Here is a 22,471-nt window from a genome sequence, read left to right as displayed (position 1 = left end):
GAGTCACTCTCAAATGCCTTGCAAGACATATCCAGCTGCCTTAGTCTCATGTGGTGCTACAGACCCCCAACCTTCCCTCCACCAGGCTCTGCTTGCTAAAGCACCTTGCATGGCAAGGCCAGGCAATGGGAACAAGGGCTCTGCACACCTGCAGTAGCATTCACAAGACACTCCAAGGTTGCATCAAAACTGATCCAAGAGCAGGACATCCCCCCTCCAGTTAAGAACTAGCCATGTCACAGATCTCGGCCAACACCGTCCTGGTGACAGTCACCACTCAAAGACCAGAGTGCTCATGCACTTCATTGTTTCTCAAACCGCAGGAGATTCCTGCAGACCTTCTGCTGAGGCCGGCCACTAAAGTCACATGCAGACTCCAGCTAGCCCATAAGCATCCAGGCAGACCAGACTGGCCAACACACAGCACACTGGTGTCCATTCGATTGATCCAAAGCCTTGGCCTGGATGAGGTCACATCAGCCTGGCTCATCTGAATGCAAAGGCAACACCATCGGACGCTCTCCTGCAGCAGACACTGCAAGCGTATCCTGAAGGTACAAGCTCAGACTGGCTTCCCACCACCCTGTCCTGTCTGCAGAGTAGGCTCTGAACCAGCAGGCTGAAAGCAGCCCAACCATGTCAAGTACAACACAGTCATCTCTCTGTCCCAGTCCTGGGCTGGGAACTGCCAGGGCACTGCACTTACTGCAGGCAAGGCAATGCAGAGTTTCTTAAACTAATTTAATTCCCTGCCTTTGCACTGCCTCAAACACACCCTGGGACAGTCACGCAGTTTCTATGGCTTAAGATTGCAAGGTCCTAGAAGACTCCACCATTTCTCTTCCACTCTTACGGCCTCTCCTTTCCCACGAGAAAACCTGGGGACGCCAGTATCCCCAGCCATAAGAGCACCTGGCCTTCGCACAGACAGGAAGGAGAGGGGAACACTCGAAGAAGGCATCAAAGCAAGGAAGACAGACAAGAACGAGAAGAGCAGGAGACAAGAAGCGGGGTAACCGTGCTTACAAACCAGAGGAGAAAAGGTCTTTTTCCCTTCAGCCCCTCCCAGCCCAGCACAACAGAAAAGCCTCTCACCCAACACGGTTTCTGCTCTGCAGGTCCGATGCCCAGCTGGTGTGAAGTCAGCCTGGTGTCCCTGGAATCAAACGGCTGCTGTTGGCACCAGCTGAGCGGCCCGGTTGGAGGAGCATGCTAGATGGTCTCTGCACAGAGCTGCTGGTACCTCACCAAGCCTGCTAGGAGCAGCTGCTGCACCAAGCTGGCAAACAGAGAGGAAAGGCATGCACGTAAGAATAAATGGCTGCCGAGACTCCGGGCTGATCAGCATCACACCAGCACGTGTAACCAACCTCGCATTTTAGGTCACTCGGTCAGCATCCACTCAAACTGTAGCTCTTGGAAGGCTATGTGCTACCCACACCATTCGGCTGGTGACGGGCTGGAGCTGGGTCCTGCCTGGAGACTGGAACTAGTCTGCTTGTGCGTCGACTCAGATTCTTCACTCGTGGTTTCAAAACCTTTCGTGGTGACTGTATAGTTTTGTGCCCACTGCTGGCCTTACTCTCCCTGACGGTGGCTGCTGCTTAGCATTCTGGTGAGAGCTGTTGTACCAGGTAACACAACACCTCAGGAGCACAGCAGGATCTTAACAATAAGGATTCTGGACAGCTCTTGACAATTAGCAGCAGGGCAGGATCTCCCAAGGGGTCTGGATGTGAACGCAGGGATGTCTGGAGGGCCACACCGCCTGAATGTTCAAATACAGAAACAGATGTTAATTACTCTGCATGGCCAGGACATCGTTAGCAGTTACATCTACTGAAAATTCAAAAGTACAAATTCCTCTGATTATGTCAAACGTGCCCATCCCACCCCAGAAGGCATGATGTTTGAATACCTGCCTCAGCAAACCTCCCTCCCCCAAGACATCTCCCTTTCTCCCTTCATATTCTCTGCTCTCGAAACAAACTGTTTTAATGAATTTCATACTTTGTGAAAGTGCTGTCTCCTTTGGGATGGCCTTTTATCAGCTGGAGGCAACAAGAACCCTTGTCCATAACTGTTTGGCTCACCAGCACACTCTCAGACTGGGGAAGGAGTGAAAAAGCAAACAAGGATTCAGCCAGAATAATGTGATCACTGAGCCTCTTCGGGAGCATGACAGAAGCACACAAGAGCAACAGACCCAGCTGTGCCCCCACCACCTTGCCCACTCTCCCCACAGCCGCACTGTCAGGTGCAGCATGATGTCCCTGGGGTACGTTAGCGTGAATTCACAAAGAGCTTTTCTCTTGCAGTGCTCTGCACCACTGAGGCCTCCAGGCAGCGAGGAAAAGACAACCTGTGGTGAAACACCTGGACACGCACTGCCAAAGGAATCAAACCAGCAAATGGAGAACGTTACGGAGCGGGCAAGTGACACCACTCAGGGATTACGAAAAAGTAAATAAGGAACTGATTAAGGTTTAAAAGGACCAGCCTGATCCTTTTAGGAGAAGGGTCTGTACGTCACTGGCTACATAAGGAACTCCAGGCCCACAGCATCCCCAAGGCACTCAGACAGCTGAGCCGCTCCTGCTCACTGGAAAGGCTTAAGGCTTATGAGAGCTACAGAGCGAGCAAGACAAACACCAGAGGATGGAGTACCCCACAAATGCCTACATCAGTCTGCGTGACACCATGTCATTTTTCTTGCAGGAGACGTGTTTGCATACGCATGGGCTAGGAAGAGAAACCGCTTAACACCCAGCAGCTTAAAATAAAGCCTTTTGGCTATGCTGAAATTCCAAAGACTGCCCAAGCCCTGCCCGCTGGCCTGAGTCTTGCAGGCAGGTGACAGATACGGACAAGCTGGAGAGCAAGACCTTGACCACACCAGTGCTGCAACCTCTCCAGAGAGCAGAGCTGCCATGACAGGGAGGACACAGCCCAGCACACAAGGACGTCTGCGCCATGTTCCCACTTCCACAGACCAGCACAAATACAGGGGAGTTAACTTCTTACTTAGCCAAGCTGTCTGAGAGATAGCTTCTCTGCAAACCTTTTTATTACAGGAGCAGAAGGACCTTTTGCTGCCAGAGGAACACAACACAAGTTGGGAAGCTGCCAGAGATACCCTCAGTCAAGCAAAATCACCTGGGCTGGGGCTGGGAACTTTGATGATGCTGGAGGGGAAACTTTGATGCCACAGGAAGCACCAAGTTAGAAACGCAGCTGGGTGGTATCACCAGAGGGGGGTGACAGCTTTTTGTAAGGTCTCAGTCTCTATTTTACTCAAGTGAATGTGCATTGATAACACTGCAGCTTCCGTAAGGACTGCTAATCCCAGGACTGGGGTGAGACGCCAGCTTAGCCTCCCTGACACCCCCCTCTAATGCTGACGCTGTTCAGGCCCAGAGCATTTAGTTAGCGCCCTGGCTTGCTACAAAAGGGGCTGCATTGCAGGAACAGAAGAGCTATTTCTGGTTTTTAAGAACACACATTAGAGTCTACACCACTGGCAAAGTGCAGAGGCATGCATTTGTAGGGGAACAGAGATATGGTTCCAATACCGTTTTTAATGTGCAAGCCTAAAGACTCGGCTTCAGTTTTTAGAAATCAGACTTGATCATCACAAGCCGGCAAAAATAGCCCCGTGTTCCCTCAAGTTATTTTCTTTTCAACTAGGCAGGGTACAGCACAATAGGAAATATCAGCAGTTATGTACTCAACCTCCAGAAACCCAAAGGGCCAATTCTAGCAACCCACGGCAGCTTTCCAATCCTCCCTGATCTATTTGCCGGAGTTAGCCTGAAAAGCATGCTGCCCCCAAGCCATTCAGCAAACTCCACGTCCCACTAATTACATCAATATAAACGTATTATCTTGGCTGTCAAACATCGGCTGCTTGAACAGGACGTCGCTCTGCAATGTAAATGCAGGAAAACAATTGCTCTTTCTGCTGGTGACACATTTCTTTGGATCTTATTTCCTTTCCAGGCCTCCCCCTTCTCCCTCCTGCCCAGGCACCAAGGCAGCAGCCGATTTTTTCAGAGCAAGAGGAAATGGCACACAAAACCCCTCAGCATCTTTCAAGCAATGGAACACGAGCAAATTTTGGGAACATCGTTGGTATTTCCTATCAGCTAACCTGAGAGCTGCCAACGCACAGGGAAGGGAGCTGTGAGGGCAAGAGTTAAATGAGTTAAATGTTTCTTGGCTGCAGGCAACAGCCCTTCTGCCTCTCTTGCCTTCTTCAGCTGCCATTACTAAATACAAGACAAGCATCAACACTCCAAAGAGCAATAAGAGCATGACAAAAACTTGGTAGCAGCCTGCTCCTCTCTGCCCAGCTCAGTGACAGCAGCCTGGAAAGGGCTGCATACTCAGGCAGGGTCCAACAGCAACCAGCAAGGTGGAGGCAAATGCAGGCAGGTCCAGGAGGCTCGTGAGGAGACAGCAGACAGCACTTCTCGCTCTGAGGAGTGGGATTATGATGGAAAAGGAGGAGGAAGCCACTGACTCACCTATCCCACCCGCATAAGCAGCTTTCCCAAGGCTGCACTGGATACGACCTTTCTCAGAGCCCCAAGTTCCACAAATCGGTTTCCTCCCAGCATTGCATGCTAGGAGAAAGCCATCACAACAGGACACCGGGCTCCAACACACGTTTTCCAAACCAGCCTCCTCTTTCCCTTCCCCTGGGTCTGACCACAGGCAGCCACAGCCCTTCACTCCAGCCTCCCCGGCTTTAAAAAGACCCTCACTTGCGGAAATGCCACAGGATCCGTTTCTTTCTAGGCCCTTCTGCTCGCAGAAAGGGCCAGGACAAACCCAGACACAGGGGGGAAAAAAAAAAAAAAAAGAAAAAGCCTGGCTTTAGACAAAGCGGGAAAGTGGGAGGAAAAAAGCATTTCTCCTACTTGCATCTCACCTGTGAACAGATGACATCCCCACCAGTGGAGATCAGCACAGCCACGTCCGCACACACCAGCCTGGAGACTGGCTGGGTCTTTCTCTAGGTCTCACGTGCAACCACTGCAAACTTGGCAAGCTCCCACTAAACCTCCAGGATGGATGAAAGCAGCATATTTTCCACAAGATAAAGCCAATCATGCTCAGCTGGCTGAGGGAACACTAGGGCCCAGGTCATTCCCCTCCACAAAGCCAGCGGTATTTAGAGAAAAGGTAAAGGGTGCCCAGAAGAAAGGTAAAGGTACCCTGCAGGCAGCACCCGAGAGCGCCGGGGTAATCGGTGCATCTCACGGGGGCATCCAGGGCCCTCCACGGGGCCACCCAGCCCTTCCACTACTATGAGACAGCTCCAAGTCTGGGCAGAACACTTGACCTTTTTCATGTGCAACTTTAGCAGTTTCGGTTTGGTTTTCAATATTTATTCTGATTCAAAAGACACCCATGCCTCAGGTTCCCTCACGACCAAGTCATCAGGCTCAAGGAAGCTGTTTTCTTTCCTGCCAAAGCAATATGGCTTAGCAAACACAGCAAGTCACATCAAACCTTCAAAGGCCTCTCCAGCCCTCCAACTCCACCCGGGGAAGGGAGCAATGTTGGGTCTTGCCTTCTGCCTTCAACTGTTAAAGCCTTGGACACAAACAGAAGCTGATGCAACTTTAAACTAGTTCATATGCCCACATACATAAAATCGCAGTAATTTGAATCATGCCTCTCTGACACATGTTCTGCTACTGCAACTCATTCCTCAGGCAGAGCTCAGTCCTGCCCTGTTCACTCACGGGCACAAGCCAGTCTGTTCAGCAGTGGGTCTCAAGAAATGGCCAGGGAAAAGCCACCAGCAAACTTGCAGGAGGCCAGTCTGCCATGGGGCCGTTCTGCCACTATGGGTCTGCTCCAGTTTAGGAAAGGTGGCACCTCACACAGCCCCAAAGGTCAAGCCCCTACGGACAATGCACAAAGTATGGCAAGAGCTCTGTGTTGAGATCACAAGGGCTACAGTCCGGGACCTGCAGCCTATTTCCATGAGCCAGCGGCTGGGATCTGCACTGCCCGTCTCCACCTTGGCTCCCTCTAAACGCATCTCCTGGCCTCCATTACCTCCCAACTGACCCGCAGCTGTGCACCACTGTCCATGCACGATCGCCCCAAGCCATGTACAGTAAGCACTTCTCAGATAACCTTCTGTCTGACCATGAAAAACCACCCATCCGCATCCCAGGCCTGAAGGCCTACAGAGTGCTGAGCACCAGCTGAGATTTTGATCTGAAAAAACACTTGGAGGAAACAACATGACATTTCAAACACAACGTACACATTCTCCGATCTCTCCCAACAGTTCATCAGGCGACCACTCTAAAGCATTTGTTCCTCGATGCTTGGGAGGGATGTACCCAGAAAGAAGCACAAGGAAGGGAGAGAAGAGCTGCTCAGAAAATGGAGAGGCTGGCCAGCACACAGAGCCTTTCCATCCGTTTTAACAGACTTCTGCATCCAGGGGCTGGAGGCTGACGTGCTTACAACTGCAGCTGAGCCGACACGAGTAAAATCCAGGAGTCTGAATGAGGCATCACGGCCCGAACAGCCTTAGGATGCTTCAGAGACCCAAGCAGAAGAGCCAGCCGGCTCTAAAGGCCAAACTCACAAATGCTTTGGGAACTCTGCACAAAACCCTGCTCAGCCCCCCGCAGGCGGGTTTCTAACCTGGAGGGTAGCGTGGCAGACCTGAAGGACAGGGGTCCCCGGCCACCTCCGGGGCTGCGCCGTGGTCCAGCCCAGCAGCCGACGCTCAGCAGCACCGTGCCCGTTACCGGCCGTACACGAGGCTCCCGAGAGGGGAACCGGGCGGGCTGATCCCCCCACACCCAGCGGAGCGGGGGCCCGGCGCAGGCAGGGAAGGGGGCGCAGCGCGGGGGTGCACGAAGCCCTCCCATCCCCCCAGTCTCCCCACGACTCTCAAGTTCATCAAAACCCCGTCTGGGCGCGCAGCCGGGCTAAGGTACGACGCCAGGAACCGCAACCCTCGGGCCACCCCCAACCCCCGGGCGAGGCCCCCTCAGGAGCCGCACAGCCCCCGGGGGGCTCCCGGTTGCCCCCAGCCGCGGGACCCCCTCCGCCCCGGCCTCCAGGCCCGGCTCCCAGCCCGCCGGGCTCGGGCCCACCGGCAACAGGTGGTGCGGGGCGGCCCCGGGCCCAGCCGGGGGCTCCGGCCGGGAGAGCTCCGACCCACCGGCGCTGGCGGGAGCCGCGGCCCGCGGTGCTGCGGCGGGAGGCCCCAGGCGGCCCGTGCCCGCCTCCCCCGCGCTCCCGCCGCCGCTTACCTGGGATGGAGGCGGCCGCGCTGCTGCTCGCGTCCCCCCCGGCTCCGCACTTTCCCCCGGGCAGAACAACTTCCACCCCCTCCCGCCCGCCCGCCGGCCCGCCGCGGCGCCCGGCCGCTCTGCCGGCGCCTTCCTCCCGCTCCGCCGCCGGCCCGGCCTGCCCCGGAGTCCCCGAGCCCGCCCTTACGCCGCCGCCGTGGCGTAGCGCCCCATCCCGGCCCCCGGGCGCTACGGCGCGGAAAGAGCGCAGGGGCCGTCGTGAATCGCGCGGGGGGACTACAAGCCCCGGGGGGCGCGGCGCGGAGGAAGCGGAAGGCGGCGGCCGAGCGGGGCGCACCGGGAGCGGTGGTTCGGGACCGCCGGCGGCGGGCGCGGCGCGGCCTTCAGGGGCAGGACTACAACTCCCAGCGTGCCTTGCGGCCGCAGCGCACAGCGCCGCCCCAGGCCAGGAGGTCTGTGGCCCCGCGGGCCCCGGCCTCACGGCGCTCTGGGACCCCCATTGCCCGTGGGCCCGGGCAGGGCCCCGGCGTGAGGAGGCGGCGGGCCGGGCCCCGGGCGTGTCCCGGCCTTCCCGCTGCGCGGCCGGCCCAGCCGCCCGGGAGGCGAACGCTGGCTAATTACAGATCTTAATGACCTGGCGGCACATGAAGCGAAGCCGAGAGCGGCACGGAGTTGCCTCAGCCCTCCGGGCGGCGTGCAGCCCTGCTTCAGCCCCGCAGCGCAGGAGCCGTGCCGGGGCCATGCGTGGCCAGGTGGGTGCAGCTGGGGCCAGGGCTGCCACCACCCCCACACCTACACACCCCGCTGCCAGCCCCGGCCACCCCAAGCCAGCCCAGGTTGCCCCGGCCCAGCCCCAGCCCAGCCCCTGCCCCAGCCCAGCCCGGCCACCCCAAGCCAGCCCCTGCCCCGCTCACCCGCTCCAGAAGACCCTGGGAGCCTCCCGCTGCAGGGAGAGGAGCAGGAGCACCTGCCGAGGCCGGGGTGCGGGGGTGCCCACTCTCAGAGTCACAAGTGCCAACGGGGAGGGGGGGTCCCAGACGCGAACCGGCCCAGCCGGCCTGGCATACGCAGTGTGCAATAAAGGGCCGTTGTTCCAGCAGAAGCAGTGTCGTGCATGCCACCGCACTCGAAGGGGGGATTAATGGTTGCTCAGTGAAGGACAGCTGCTCAACAGGGGACACGTTATCATCCGGCTGTTGGACCCTCCCCAGCGGGGACCCGAGGTGTTCTGTGCGGGCAGCTGAGGGGAGCCAGTGGCAACTCATCGGGGAGACCTGTCAGCCTTCTGTAAGGCAACACAGAGAGCAAAACCCAAGTCGGTAGCTTCTGCTTCTGCTCACCTCTGTAAGATGTAACTGCTAGTCATATCAATGCGTTTATTTGGAGCCAGATCTTTTCTAGGGGAGGCAGTAGCAGCCCTGCCTTTGTTCTTCAGGGTGGACCCAGGGAAGTGCAGCCCCCGCTGCCGTCACCCACAGGCAGGTCTCCCAGACTGGGGAAATAGCAGGACACGGCGGTGCCCAGCCTGTGCCCAAGGAAAGCACAGGGCAGGTATCCAGCACACAGCCCTGCATGGGCCTGTGTGGTCAGCACCCCAGAATGGCCAGTGGGGTTCCCCTGCCCATCATAGGGCAAAACCTGTTGGGATCACCTGAGGAAAAGGTGAAGTTGGGCTTAGAAAGAAACTGCTGGCTACACCATGATGGCCATTTCAAGTAAGACCTACCACCATCTACACTACTGAGTGTTAACTCTAATGAGAACTCAGCTCATGGCGACACATTTGGACGCCATTCAGTGCCTGCACATTGGCATCTGGGGCCACATGAGGTACCCTGGGGTGTCTGAGGTGTCCACACAGGTCTGTCACATGAGACGTATCGGATGGATGTCTTCATCCTTGCTCTCTTCAGCTTTACAGAATAGAAGCTGGAGACAAGGAGGAATCCTCAAAGTACCTAAAATGTCTGTGCATGCTTATGTGTGGGCAATTAATTAAGCCCCTTTTGTTATGCATATGGTTATTAATTGAGACACGAGAACTATAACTGCATAGTACTGAGTGAAGAAAGCAGGGGCAGAATCACTCCATACTCGGTGTGGGTTTCAACATCGTACCTACCCAGCACGAAAAAAACAGCTGCTGACACCCAGCTCTTCTGGTGTGATGGGGGAGTTCCTGGCTGAAATTACATTATCTGTTTGGCTCTCTGTACTTGGAGAATAAATGTATAAAACTGCCGAGTTACAAAGCAATTTTAGGTAGTGGATGAACGTCAGCATGTTCTGTTAGGAAGTCACACAAACTGGGATTTGCCTAATTTTAGATGTATAAACCAATGCATGTAAATTGTACTGGCCATCACATCTTCATCTATGAGCAACAGAGAAAGACAGAGGGTTCCAATTATTCCAGGTAAGTTCCTATTTCTGTCATTGATTGTAAACAGAATCAAACATCAGCTGACACAGAAAAGGCATCAGTATTTTGGTGAACTGCGTTTCTGGAGGAAAGCGAATGCCTTGGTCACACTGAAAGCCTTGCTGTGGGCAAGGGGAACGTTATCCACTGCTCTGCCCTGATCAAACCTCATCATCTTATCACAGAAAGCAATCACATTTTTCAGGCACTGTAACTGCATGCTAACTGTTCCCCATCTTCTCCTCCACCTACCATGCCTTCTGAAAGGACTCATTCAGTGTTTTTTCCTGGGGACTGAAGCAAAGCTGGGTGGCCCGCAGCTGCCCAGGTCATCCCGAGCCTTTTTTGACAACGGTGCCAAACTTGCTTTCCTCCAGTTGCAAAGGCTCTTCCCCAGTCACCACGACTTTGCAATGCTGACAGAAAGCATCTCTGCAAGAGCACCAGCCAGCGCTCCCAGCGCCCCAGGCTGCAGCCTGTCCAGCCCCACAGACTTCCACAGTAGAGATCCAACAAGCAAATGCCGTACAAATCCTCACGGATTCCACCATTTGTCAGTGCAGACGCAGGTGCTGATGAGATGGCTCCGTATCCTCGGTGCCTCCTCCAGTAGATGAGTTTGCCTGGTGCTGCCCGTGAGCTAGCGCACAATGGGGTGCTCTAGGGGGTGTGAGAAATTGGGAGCTGACCCAGAGCAGACCCAGCTAGGCAGGCACGAAGGATGGCATGCTCGGGGGTGGCAAGGAGCAGAGGCTGCACAGGGAGGCTTCCTGGCCAAGTTCCTGCAGCCAGTGCTGGAACCAGCAGCTCCTATTTGAGGTGCATAAGGTAAGAGGAAGAGCTAATGTGTTCAGACACACAAGGATCTTCCAGTCCTTGTTTCCCAAGACACCAAGCTTTTACTGAGCACTTCCCTCCATCCTTACCTCCTCTCTGCCTCCAGTCTGCCCTAGCTTGGGACTGTCCAGGAGCTCTTTTCTGGTACCTGCCCTCAGCCCTCTCATTTACAGCCTAAGGAACAAGGAGGTCCTGATGGCTCTCTGAAGGGCTGGATGGAAGGTCATGCTCAGAGCATGTGGTCCATCGCCTCTTGGAGAGGAAGTCTTCCTCTGCATGTCCTTGAGTTGTTGTAACAGAAGGCTTTTTGCAACAGGACAGGTGCAAAGAACTGTAACTGTTGACTAAATATATATATTTATTATGTATGTGTATCTGTCACTGATCAGAGTGAGATTTTTTTACCTAGTAGGGAACACAAAAGAAAGTTTTGTAGATGGTACTCCTGCTTGTCCACGTGTGTATGGTGTATGCATGTGTGTAACAGAGCAGGACATTTAAGGGAACAATATTGTACAAACCCAGAAGAGTTTTGATTTCATTGTCGAGATAACACATCACCCACGTGTAGCGCAAGAAGGAAATAAGACTCGAAGAACGTGAGAGGTATTGCTGAGGCCCAGAGTCCCCAGGGGAAGAGCCACACTGTATTTGTTGAAAGGTACAGGTCCAACATGCTGTTGGCAGTACGGTGCCTTACAGCGGGTGGGTAGCCCTCCTGCCTGCCAAGTGCCACGTGCCGTGTTCTTCAGTGGACAGATGAGGCGGTGGTGATGAATGCTTCTGCCATAACTGCGCCAGGATGTGTTCCATGCCCTGTATTGTCTTTTTCAGTGGGGTTGTGACACTCAAACCCCTCCCTGTTTGAGGAAAAGGTATTCATTCCCTCTACTCGGGGAGGGTTGTCTGTTCTGAAGTGCCCAGATGATCCCAGGACCCCACATTGGGGCTCTGTAAGCTGACCCACACCAGCCTCTGAGACCTGGGACTGAGTCTGTGGCCTAGAACAGCCACCTGGGCCCCACATCCCAGGGACTCGTGGCACAGGGCAAGGCTCTAGAGCTGTGGGGATGTCCATGGGACTCTGGAGTACTATGAATTCCCTGCAGTCCTTTCTCACTAGAGAAGAAGAGGCATCGGGGCTTCCTCAAGGGAATGCGGGAGCCCTGGGGAAATCGGGCATCCCCGTGGGTGTGGTGTGTCCTCAGGAGACATCACAGTCCCCAGTTCCTCACAAGCATTGCAGAAGCATGCAGGGGCACCTTGGAGATGTGAGGCATCCCAACCAGGCTCTCATTAGTGAGGTGGGGGTGTCAGGGGACCCCAGGGAGGTGGGGCACCTGCAGCGGTTACTCACCAGTGGGACAGTGGGCTCTGTTATCCTTGGGGCACAGCATGCGTTGACAGGGGCCAGGGGAAGCCTCCCCATCTGTGGCGTCATCAGGGTCAGCCAGGCTGAGCAGCACCAAGTTGGTGCAGGCATAGGTTCGCTTCAGGCTGCAGCAGTTTGGGGGAGAAGCGCTCCTGGGGGGCTCTGTGCTGCGAGGGCAGAGGTAGTGATGGGGACCCCCATGGCCACAGGGCAGCAACCTCTGTGGCCACAGGAAGGACGCACAGGCCCCAACCCCCCTGCAGCCCCCACAACCCTTCTGTTAACCCCAGTGCCCCCCTATTGCCAGATAACCCTCAATAGCCCCCACCAACTCCCCAGTCTCCCCCTTGACTCTCCACCTGCCCCAGTGCCTGCCAACAACTCCCGCTGATTCTCCTGCTCTGCCAGGGACCCTCGAGCTTCCCCAGCACCTCCCTCTAGAGCCCCCCAGTGACAACCCGCGGGATCCTACTGCCCTCTCACAACCCATGACTGCCCCTCCACTTGTTTCCCTACTTGCTGTCCCACCCTGAGCTGCCTTTTACCGGAGGAAAGAGACCGCTGTGGGCTTGGTGAGGGCCTGGGGGACACCCAGGCCCAGCAGGGGCCTGGAGGCTGCAGGCTGAGCATAGATGCCTGATGTGGAATCCATGGCCTCTCTGATCTCCTTTGATTGCAGGAGAGTTTTCAGCCCTGCGTTGGCCATGTCCCTGTTGGTGCGATGGTTAGGAGAGGTCTGAGGGGTCTGGTTGCCCCCGCCCCTGGCACAGCAGGTGGCTCCTGCCTGTCACTCTGACCTCACAAAGACTGGCAATACAGGTCACAGGCTTCTGTCCCAGCCCCTCCCCTTACTACCTCAGTTACCCTTTGGATTGCTGGTTTAACCATTTCTATCCCCAAAGGACCACAGAGTTGGAAGGGATCCATAAGGATCATCAACTCCCTGCACATCATGAAGTTGGTGCTACCCAGTACAAAGTGCCCCGTAAGTGGGGCCAACATGGGCAGGGAGACTCCAACTCAGGAAGGGCTGAAGACAGAGAAGGAAGTGCTAAAGGGTAAAGAATTTTTGGCAGCAGCGCCACTTCTGCTGTCCCCTCTTGGCAGAGAAGCAGGTGACAGGTGGAAGCTTAATTTTCACTGGAAGTCTCTGTGAGAACAGGTTGGTAGAAATGGGCTGGCAAGACTGGAAGTGGATGGCCGCTGTGTGTGCGCGCACGCAGGAGCTCACCATAACACCCTTCCCTTCACGAGACTACTCCACATTTCCCTGGGACCTACAGCATCCCTCCTGTTACTGTTAGGCCCACATCCCCCTGCTGCCAGATCTTGTCAGGTGACATAAAAAGTGGAGGAAGGTGGGGGGCAGAGATCACCAGGGCTTAACAATAAAACTCACCGAAGGCAAAAGAAACTGCCATATGAGTAGCACCTGGAATAATGTGGACTAGGGAGAAAGTAAATGACAGAAAAACTGAGGCAATGCAGAATAAAGACTCTTTTATAGAAGAGATAATGCAGTTGCAGTTCTCATGTTGTTCACTGAAGGAGGAAATCAGCTTTTTGCCATCAGTGGTGCTCACTGGGTTCTTCTTTCAGGGGTGGAATAATTTCTCCCGTCTCTAAAATTCTGTCCCCCTAATGGAGTGAGAGAGCACAGTGAGCATTTCCTCCTGCACCCAGTCTCTCCCTTCACACAGTGCAGCCTTTCAATTAAGCTACAATCATCCCCACTTCCAGACAAAAAAAAAATTTTACCGCAGCTTACTCAGAACACTCTCATTCACTCAACATTTCCCAGGATGCTGAAATATCACCGTAGCCAAATGATATGAAATCTGTACTTCACCCCTTCTTTTCAGCTACAGAACAGCAGCCCAAACATTTTGAGATTACCTGTTTTAAAAATGAGTATTGGACTTACAGCACTGCATAACCGCCTTCAACACAGCACAGCTTTAAAGGTTCAGTCTCCAAGCCCACGGCCTGTAGCCCACAAAGAGCTACGTAATCCCTCAAAAATCAATCTGGTGCCCAACTGATGTTTGTTACAGCTCCAGGCGCTATCTTGGCTGACTGAGCTGACCTAACTCGAGTGGGTAACCAGGCTGAAGTCAGAGGCCCGCAGCTTGACCTTCAGTATGTTGCTATGTCGTTGTTAGGGATGGAACTTTTTATAATTTTATTTTAGATAAAGCACAATTAGGAGGCTGTTATGCAAAAAAAATGCAACTGTAAGAAACATGGACTGTCTGCTCTGAGGACAAGATGAAAACGTTTCAAAAATACGGTAGCTGTGCTGCTCCTGCGCAGCCTGCCCACTGCATCAAGCACATCCCTCTAGAAATTCTCCCTGCACAAACCTGCACTTGTCCCCAAGTCACCCCCTTCCTGCTTGGAAAGTTAAAGAAGTATTAACAGACTTACTGGGAATATCCGTGGATTTGACACAACAACACCATGCGGATCTTTCTGAAAGCGGGAGGGAGAGGGAAGGAGTAAAGAAAAAGGAGCGTTACCCAGAGAGAGTACACAGGATTTCCAAACTAGGGAAAACAACGCTTCTTAAACACAGGCTTTACTGAGTACAAGGCTCATCAAGCCAGGTTCTTTCCGCTAGTCAGAGAAACACCCGAGGCTAATAAAGTTACACCTCCCAAGCAAGACGAGATGGTATTAGTGGAAGGTCTATCCCATGGTCAGTGTTGGCCACCCCCCTCACCACAGCAGTGCCAGCTATCCCCAGGCTCACAGATCCTCCAGGAAAGCCACAACTAAGGCACAGCTCCCTGGCTCGCGGGGGGCAGCGCGACCGCTGCTGCCCAGGGCCACAGCAGGCCACAAACCTGCATTTGTACCACCCAGCACCGAAAGGCAAGCGGCGAAGAGCCGGCGGGGCTGCCGTGAGCTGCAGCAGGCACTCTGCCAGGCCGTCCCGCAGCCCCCCCCCGCGGCCACTTCTGCTTCTGCCCCGCCGTGAGGGGGCTCCTCCCAGGGCCTGGCCCCGGCCCCCCCCGCCCCGCTCCCCTCGGGCAGGGACGCACCATGATGTGGTACTTCAAGCAGTAGAGGATGATCCAGGCGGGGACGAGGACCCGCGTCAGGACGAAGGTGCCGCTCTGGAAGGCCTTGAACACCTGCGGGGCAGCGGGAGGCGCGTCAGGCCCGGTCCGGTGGGGCCCGGCCGGGTGGGCCCCGCTCCCCCGCCGCGCTCACCTGGTGCCGCCAGAACCCGCCGGGCTGCAGGAACCGTTCCCAGAAGGCGGCCACCGGCCCCAGCTGCCGCCGCGGCAGGACGGGCTCCCGCTCGCTCAGCTCCTGGTCCCGCAGCCAGCGGCGCCGCAGGGCGCGCAGCTGCTGCAGCCGCAGCTTCTCGTCCTCGGTGTAGCCGCTCATGGCGCCGCCGTCCCCGGTCTCGGCCCCGGTGCGGCAGGCGGGCACCGTGTCCTTCCCCACGACGCGCGGCGATGACGCCCTCCGGCCGCAGTGCGAGACGTCATCAGGGTGCGCGGGGGTGGGGCGGGGCGGCCGGAGGCGAGCTGGCGCGGGCCTGGATAGCTCAGCCGGGAGAGCATCAGACTTTTAATCTGAGGGTCCAGGGTTCGAGCCCCTGTTCAGGCGGGAAGCCCCACTCCCTTTCTTAGCGCCGCCTCCGCCGGGGAGGCGCTCGGGCGAGCCCGGGGTCCCAGGGCCCGCAGGCCATGGCTGGGCCGCATCTGGGCCCCCGCTTCCAGCGGCCTTTCCTGGCGGCCCGGCAGCTCTGCACCTTCCCCTGGCCGGTACGGCGGGCGCGGGCGGCCGGCCCCGGGCGCGGGCGGTCCCAGGCCTCGGCTTTATTTATTTATCCTGTTCTAGGAACTTGAGCAGAACCTACGGACCTCGGCGGATTCCTCCCTGCTCCGGGACATCCTGCACGCGGTAAGGTGCGGGAGCTGGGCGCCACCCCCCCCCCCCCCCCACCCCCCCCCCCCCCCCGCCCCCAGAGCGATCGCGGACGCTGCGCTGGGTTTTGCCCGTAATCACAGAAATAAGCGCCCTGGGCCCGGCAGAGCCGCGGGCTCCTGCTCCGGCCAACGACCTGCGCTTGGCACCGCCGCTGCCGCCCGTGTGCCCGGGCACCGGCACCGCCTGGCGCCGACCCAGCCCGCGGGGGTCCCGTCCCGTTCCGTCCCCCCCCGGCGCCAGCCACAGAGATCTCCGTTCCCCCAGCCCGCGGGGTCCCCATCCCCCCGGCACCAGCCTCACACCACTCGGCCATGGCGCCCGGGTGGGCAATCACAAACGAGGCAGCAAACCAAAACAGGAGAGAGAAGAGGAAAGCGAATGATGGAGGAGAGCACCCAGGACTTTCTTTGCACTCAGTTTTGCTATTTATTTTTTGGCAAACACATTTGCTGCCACGCTAACACACCCATCAGAGATCATCAAATCTCGCTTTCTGCCTCAGCATCGCTTCTTCCAGCTACACCCCAAACCGCAGCTCACTTTGTGACACACAGCACCGATTGAGAGCTCCCCGGCCCCTGCTGCCGCTCATAAAATCTTCACCTGATACCCGGTTTCAGTGGCTGTTCTCGTTTTAGACCGTTCTCCACCCTTTGTGTGTGAAATATCCCCCTTCAGCTAAGTACAGAAGATGCTTCCTAACTGAACTCATCAAAAAGGTAGGGCTTACTTTTCATGCTGCTTGCAACTCTTTTTTTTTTTTTTCCCCTACAGTTTTACACTATGTAATAACAAAACATAGCACTCTGTGTAAAGTATTTTGGCCAATGGTATATTAAAATGGGACTGAACCTGTGGACGTTTTCTGATCCATGACAACTTGACACCCAAAACCACCCTGTTCTCTTCCGTGCAGCACGAATCCACGGCATCTGAGCCCCTGGATGAATTGTACGATACACTGGCAGATGTTTTAAATGAGGAAGAATCTACTCACTGTTACAAAAACTACTTACTGGTAAGAACTAATGCTGCATTGTTATCGATCACTTTTAATCACCTGAACTGAACAGTAATTGGCTTTAAAAAGACCCCCCCCAAGAAATCCATAGTGCTTCCTACCTTTTTCCAGGCGCTAATACTGATTGTGAACTGTAAAACTTATCTGCTGATCCACCTTTGCCTTCTTGTGTGTCCTCCAGCCCACAGGAGATTGCGTTACCCTTTCTGAGAGTGTGGCAATTATCTCTGGAGGGACCACAGGGCTCGTCACATGGGATGCTGCTCTTTATCTTGCTGAATGGGCAATAGAGAACTCTGCAGTTTTTAGTAACAGGTAACAACAGCAGACTGAGAGATGGGGAAAGATACTCGCATTATGAGCTATACAGCTGTAATTTAATAATATACAGTATTTACCCCCAAAATAACAGAAATGACTACACCCTTTGGCTACTGGGTAACTGCTGCTCTCATCTGTTCTGCAACAGTCAAACTTTAATCCAGGAGAGTAGTTCTTTTCAGACAGGTTTTAAAAGCAAAACCATCACACCATGCAGTCTGGCCAGCTCTGTAAAGCAGGCTGTTAAACTGCAGCTACCGCACTGCCTAGCCAGGAACTTTAACTAGGGCACTTCACTCCGTGATGGGATTCATCTCATCTAACTTCAGATGGTCGATGTGCAGGTGTGCGCGTCTGATCGCATCGTCTTGACTTTGTTTATAAGCAGTTGAGAGGAACAAACACTTCTGAGGAAAGAGTCAGATAAGTTAATATAAAGTATTGACCTCACAAGGAAAGGAACAGTGCTACTAAAGCATCTCTTTCTCTTGACTGACTATGAAAAGAACTGGACAACCCATTCATATGAGATGACCATGCTGCAGAAGTCTAAAAACAGGTGGGACTGGATCTCATCCACACGGTGGAAATGCTTTGTAGCATACACAGAAGCGGTATTTCAAGTAACTAATTTCTATGCTTACAACTGCATCTTCAGCGTTTACCAATTCCCCCAGTTATCTGAGACACAGACTGGATTGCAGGTGATTTACTTAAAAATTAGTGAAAAAAATCTGGAACTGATTTTACCTTTAGAGGTACTTACAATGTTTTGATGTCCTAAAATTTAGAGTCCTAATAAGTACTTTTGCTCCATTACCTTTCAGGACAGTCTTGGAATTAGGAAGTGGGATTGGCTTCACTGGAATTGCCATCTGTAAAACCTGCAATCCCAAGACATACATATTTAGTGACTACCACCACTGTGTTCTCAAACAGCTGACAGAAAATATCCATTTGAATGGCTTTGTCTTGGAGCCTGAAACTACCCAGCACGTGCAAACACAGACCCGAGGCCAGGAGGCAGAAGCAACAAATTCCCAAAACCCCAAATTAATTGTTGCAGAACTTGACTGGGGCTCAGTTACAGAAAAGCAGCTGTTGGACCTTCAATCCGACGTCATCATTGCAGCAGGTACTTCACGCTTCTGGCTGTGCCTCGCTGCGTGCTATCGTGCGGGAACAAGCAGGTTAGAGAGAGAAACACAAAGATATTTGTGTCCAGGACTGACTTAGCCCTTTCTGGAAGTGTGTGACAGATCTGTTCCCAGCTCCTTTCACCATTTTTTCTTCTTCAGATATTCAGCAGTTGCATACTTAATGCCAAAAAGCAAATTATTTTTCCCTTCTGTATTTTTTTTTTTAATCCAGAAACAGATGATAAATCTGTCACTCTTAAGAGCCTCATCAATAATAACAACAGGTGATCTTGACATTCTCTTGAGGGATAACATGTTAAGGAAAAAAACCCTTTTTTTAACTCTGCTATGTATAAATCTGGAGGGAGTTTATAAAAAAAACAATCTAATAACAGAAAATCTAGCAGTAGTGAAATTTCCTAGCTGTAGCTACAGGATTTTACTCCCTGTAAAGCAAAAATTACCTAAGAATTCAGGTGAAAAAATGACAGAATATAGTGCCTTTGTCATCCAAGGTATCGCATGGTGCATTGAACATGTAAATTCTATAAAAGGAAGTGACTTTACATACGTTACCTAATGGCAACTATAGTATTCAGAGAATGTACAAACCAGCCCAGGCTGGGCTCATGAAGGCAACACAGAACTGAAGGTGATTTATATGTATCTACTACTTGCTGTTACACAGTCACGTGCCTCGACATTTCTGTGTAGTAAACAACCACCTCTTGAACATCAGTCTTGCACATAACGCTGACACATTTCAGAGCCACAGTGCTAACTGGTATGGCTGACATTTTGTACCCCTTAGCGATCAGTCTTACCTTTCATCACTCTTTCTGCTCTCAAGGAAGTTATTCAAGATTAAAACTGCTGCAGCTCAGAGTCCTTTGCAATCAGCCTCTAAAATACCAATTTTTAACAATGCAGTTTTGTTCTGCTACAGACAGTCGCAACAGAACACCAACACTCACATGTTTTTGCTGTCTCCCTTAAGATGGGCTGAAATGCAGTATCTGACAATCCGTTCACAAAAGGGAAGCACCGATTTTTAGGGATTTAGAGATGAGGGCAGCTTGACATAGCATGTAATACAGAGGCATTTTCTAAGATCTCTTGGGGATTTTTAACCCCTGAATACAAAAATCCTGTTCTGCAAGGCGAGTATTTTGTATTTTTGTTTTGTAGCTTTCATTCTGCTTTTTCCTCAAGTCTTAATAAATACTGAATGTTTTCCTTCTTGTGCAGATGTGGTATATGATCCAGAGATAATTTTAGCCCTTATTGGTATGCTACAAAAACTCTCCACTTTGAGAGCAGATAGAAAACCTCCCGAGGTCTACGTTGCTTTCACAATTCGTAATCCAGACACGTATCACCTGTTCCAGGCTGAACTTGGTAGGTGCCTTTTTCATGAAGTGTATCAATAATTTTGGCTTCTTTCCCCGTTATTTACCCTGTAGCAGAGACAAACAGGAGTGTTTTTAGGTGAGGGGTATTGTCTGATAGTGAGATTCTTACCTTAGAGCTCGAATTAAGAGCAGTCTGCCTACGAGCAGTAACTTCTCCAGATGGATTTGATCAGGAGATTGGAGCTTAGCTTTTTGCTGTATCCTGTCTGTCACAGCTCACATCTGTTAGTGACAACTTGAGATTAATTGCAAGCATGGTGGCAACAGGAAACTAAAAAAAAGGGTTAAGCTTAGAGGAGGAAAGCCATCTGTGCTGCACTGTCACACTGATAACAGATAAGATAAAGGTTTTAGGCTGCATCTCAACTTGTTCTTTAAGGGTTAAAAAAACAACTAGAGATTAAATCAAATAGGGAGAGATTTGGGATTTTTCATTCATATACTCTTCAAAAGCCTGTCTTTTGCAGTCTACTAGCTGTACAGCTGGTCTACAGCAATCTGTTAATTCACAAAATTATGCTGTGCATGGCAGAAGCATTATTGTGAATTTTTTAAAATACATACTCATAAGCATTTGCCTGTAGCTTGCTTTAACAGCACACTGAAGAGCTTTTCTTACATGACTTGACATGCAACTTTTGCTCTTCGTTTTATTAAACAGAAATATGATTCCCAGTGTTTCTCTTTACAGCTAAAGTTGGCATTGGATGGCAGATTATTCCAGCCCACAGCAACAGTATTTTTCTCTGTGATGTGCAGCCAAACGTAACTATTCTACAGCTATTTATATAGACTTGGAAAATATGACATAACTAAATTTTCAGACCAACAGGAGCCATCCCATCCTTGTAACAAGATTATCTTGAAGTCTGGAAACGTACGTGAGAGGCACTGAGGATGTAACTATGAACAGACTGTTGTCAAAGTGAGTTATGTTTCTTCCTGTAATTGTCAGCATGTGTGCAAGCAAGCTGCCGCCGCTGAAAAGTATCTGTGAACCTTAACACAATAGAAAAAAACCCAACCCTAATCATACTGCACTTTGATTCTGTAGAAGACAACAGAATTGAACTATTTTTTTTTTAAATGGTTTGATTTGTAAATAACAGAGGCACATCTGCAGGACCACAGGATGTATATCTTACACCAACAAGGGAGGAAAACAATGTTTCATAGTAATAAATATTTTTTAATATTAAAAACAGCTTTAATTGTCTACTTTTTTTATATTTATCTACTCACAGTATGGGTCATCTTAAAAATAAGTAATACCTACAGTGAATGTAGTAGATGCTGCCCCAAGCTTACATGATGCTGTAAGAGGAGACAGATAGTAAGACTGCTGTAAATCAGGTGCATCTTTACTCTGCAGTGATGACAAAAATCAGAGCTTGATTTACGTTTCTCTCACAGAAGGACTGTCACTTTCACAACTAGCTATTGGGAAGCCATCCGCAGAACAGCCAGAAAATAAAAAGAACCCTACTCTGTAGCAATGCTCCACATATACTGCAAGAAGGAAGAATTGAGCTCACCTTCTTTGAAGGTTTCCATAATTCATTAATCACTGTTGGGACAGTATTGGTCCTCAAGCAGAAAATCACATCTGCTCCCCTTTCTCCTCTTTGGACTTTTCTGTACTTTGTTTTAAAGGCTGCTTCAAAGGAAATGGACAAATACTTTAGCCTCCTCCTTCTGTAGTCATGGAGGGAAAATGGACAATAGGTAACTTGAAGAATCATCTTATTCCATGACTGCTAGTATGAAGTTGGATATGCAGAAGTAACCTCATCCCAAATTTTAGCTACCTCCCCCTCAAAAAGGAAGAATTCAAAGGTACGACTTACAGACTAAACGCATGCTAGTGACCCAGACAGGTGCCCCTTTATCTCCCCTTACACAAAATTCTTCAAGTCACTCAGAAGTTCTGTACATACGGCTCGTTTTGGATCTACAGTTTTATTATAGGAAGATGAAACCTCTAAAGCTTTCGGCATTACTGTTTAATTAGAGAAGTGCCTAATTTACCTCCATATGCACATCAATAGTTAAAGGGGAATGGCCAAACCACCCAACAGGATTTTGTTTGAAAGCAGCAGAAAGAAAAAATAGAAAAAAACCCCAGAAATCTGCTATAAATTCTTTATGGACCATTCTTCAATCAATAAACTAATTAAATTGCCAAAATCCTTCAGTAAGCAACTTGGACTCTTATTTTCACCTTCTCACCAGTGGGAGCAAATCACTGTCTACAGTCTTTTTTCATGAGACAGTGGCTACTGTAACCATGGTGCAGAAGAGGAAAGGCAAGGTGAGGAAGTGGCTGCCTAGCTTGACAAAAGTAGATATGAAATGATTACTCAGTAAGCAGGTTTAAAACTGCTGGTGCAGAACCCACTGTGATCATCTGCCACCACTGAAGGAAGAACTCCGAAAAGCAGTAACCACATAATAAAGCCAAGCAGATTTATTCCTTAGATGACTGACACCTATTTTACAATCAAAAAGGTGATGAAAAACCTCTTGTAAGCAATTAGGTCTGCATATGAACACTGCTATCAACAATAAAAAGATGAAAGGTCTACCTGAGGGAGCACTCAAAATGAAGTGCCCTTTTATTAAGTTACACATACTTTAATAATATGTTTTGCTTTCATTTTTTCCTTTTCTATTCATCTGTTCAACAAAGAATGCACTTGATGTTCTTTCT

At 51.8% G+C, this 22,471-nt stretch overlaps 3 protein-coding genes and 1 non-coding gene across 15 annotated transcripts in view; 2 read left to right on the top strand and 2 right to left on the bottom strand.

Moving 5' to 3' along the window:
* The window catches only part of CAPN15 (calpain 15), a 60,689-nt gene extending 53,112 nt beyond the window's left edge, over positions 1 to 7,577 (bottom strand). For 9 of the 11 annotated variants that reach the window (XM_040590626.1, XM_040590631.1, XM_040590629.1 and 6 more), the window contains exons 1-3: positions 7,293 to 7,390; positions 1,371 to 1,768; positions 1,096 to 1,279 (exon numbers count right to left, since the gene is read on the bottom strand). The gene's annotated coding sequence lies outside the window, so the exon portion shown is untranslated. Of the gene's footprint in view, positions 1 to 1,095; positions 1,280 to 1,370; positions 1,769 to 2,010; positions 2,088 to 7,292; positions 7,391 to 7,479 lie in introns of those variants that run through there. The other 2 variants (XM_040590634.1, XM_040590635.1) reach the window with 2 other exon arrangements.
* Positions 7,578 to 13,408: 5,831 nt separating this feature from the next.
* Positions 13,409 to 15,406, bottom strand: NDUFB6 (NADH:ubiquinone oxidoreductase subunit B6). Its single transcript, XM_040591095.1, has 4 exons — positions 15,140 to 15,406; positions 14,968 to 15,060; positions 14,351 to 14,395; positions 13,409 to 13,561 (listed from the first exon to the last, which is right to left on the bottom strand). The coding sequence occupies exons 1-4, from the start codon at positions 15,317 to 15,319 to the stop codon at positions 13,493 to 13,495; spliced, it is 387 nt and encodes a 128-aa protein (XP_040447029.1). The 5' UTR covers positions 15,320 to 15,406; the 3' UTR covers positions 13,409 to 13,492.
* A 36-nt stretch (positions 15,407 to 15,442) lies between these two features.
* On the top strand, positions 15,443 to 20,962 carry EEF2KMT (eukaryotic elongation factor 2 lysine methyltransferase). Of its 2 annotated transcripts, none has more exons than XM_040591093.1 (8): positions 15,443 to 15,702; positions 15,779 to 15,841; positions 16,507 to 16,587; positions 16,785 to 16,886; positions 17,071 to 17,204; positions 18,038 to 18,345; positions 19,598 to 19,747; positions 20,586 to 20,962. In XM_040591093.1, exons 1-8 carry the CDS (start codon positions 15,625 to 15,627, stop codon positions 20,654 to 20,656), a joined length of 987 nt encoding a protein of 328 aa, XP_040447027.1. In that variant the 5' UTR covers positions 15,443 to 15,624; the 3' UTR covers positions 20,657 to 20,962. The 2 variants fall into 2 exon arrangements, with proteins under 2 accessions (XP_040447027.1, XP_040447026.1); XM_040591092.1 differs by having other exon boundaries at positions 20,453 to 20,962.
* On the top strand, positions 15,472 to 15,544 carry TRNAK-UUU. Its single transcript has one exon. It is a non-coding gene; the product is annotated as a tRNA-Lys (tRNA).
* Positions 20,963 to 22,471: the final 1,509 nt, after the last annotated feature.

The sequence above is a fragment of the Falco naumanni genome, chromosome 4 (genome assembly GCF_017639655.2).
Source record: "Falco naumanni isolate bFalNau1 chromosome 4, bFalNau1.pat, whole genome shotgun sequence".
NCBI lineage: Eukaryota > Metazoa > Chordata > Aves > Falconiformes > Falconidae > Falco > Falco naumanni.
This window is presented reverse-complemented; position numbering and strand designations above follow the sequence as displayed.

Coding starts and splice junctions, on each gene's coding strand:
- EEF2KMT (XM_040591092.1), top strand. CDS start 15,625: ATGGCTGGGCCGCATCTGGGCCCCCGCTTCCAGCGGCCTTTCCTGGCG. Junction 16,887..17,070: donor GTTACAAAAACTACTTACTG/GTAAGAACTAAT, acceptor TGTGTCCTCCAG/CCCACAGGAGATTGCGTTAC. Junction 17,205..18,037: donor TCTGCAGTTTTTAGTAACAG/GTAACAACAGCA, acceptor ATTACCTTTCAG/GACAGTCTTGGAATTAGGAA.
- NDUFB6 (XM_040591095.1), bottom strand. CDS start 15,319: ATGAGCGGCTACACCGAGGACGAGAAGCTGCGGCTGCAGCAGCTGCGC. Junction 14,396..14,967: donor GCTTGAAGTACCACATCATG/GTGCGTCCCTGC, acceptor TCCCGCTTTCAG/AAAGATCCGCATGGTGTTGT. Junction 13,562..14,350: donor CAAATCCACGGATATTCCCA/GTAAGTCTGTTA, acceptor TCACTCCATTAG/GGGGACAGAATTTTAGAGAC.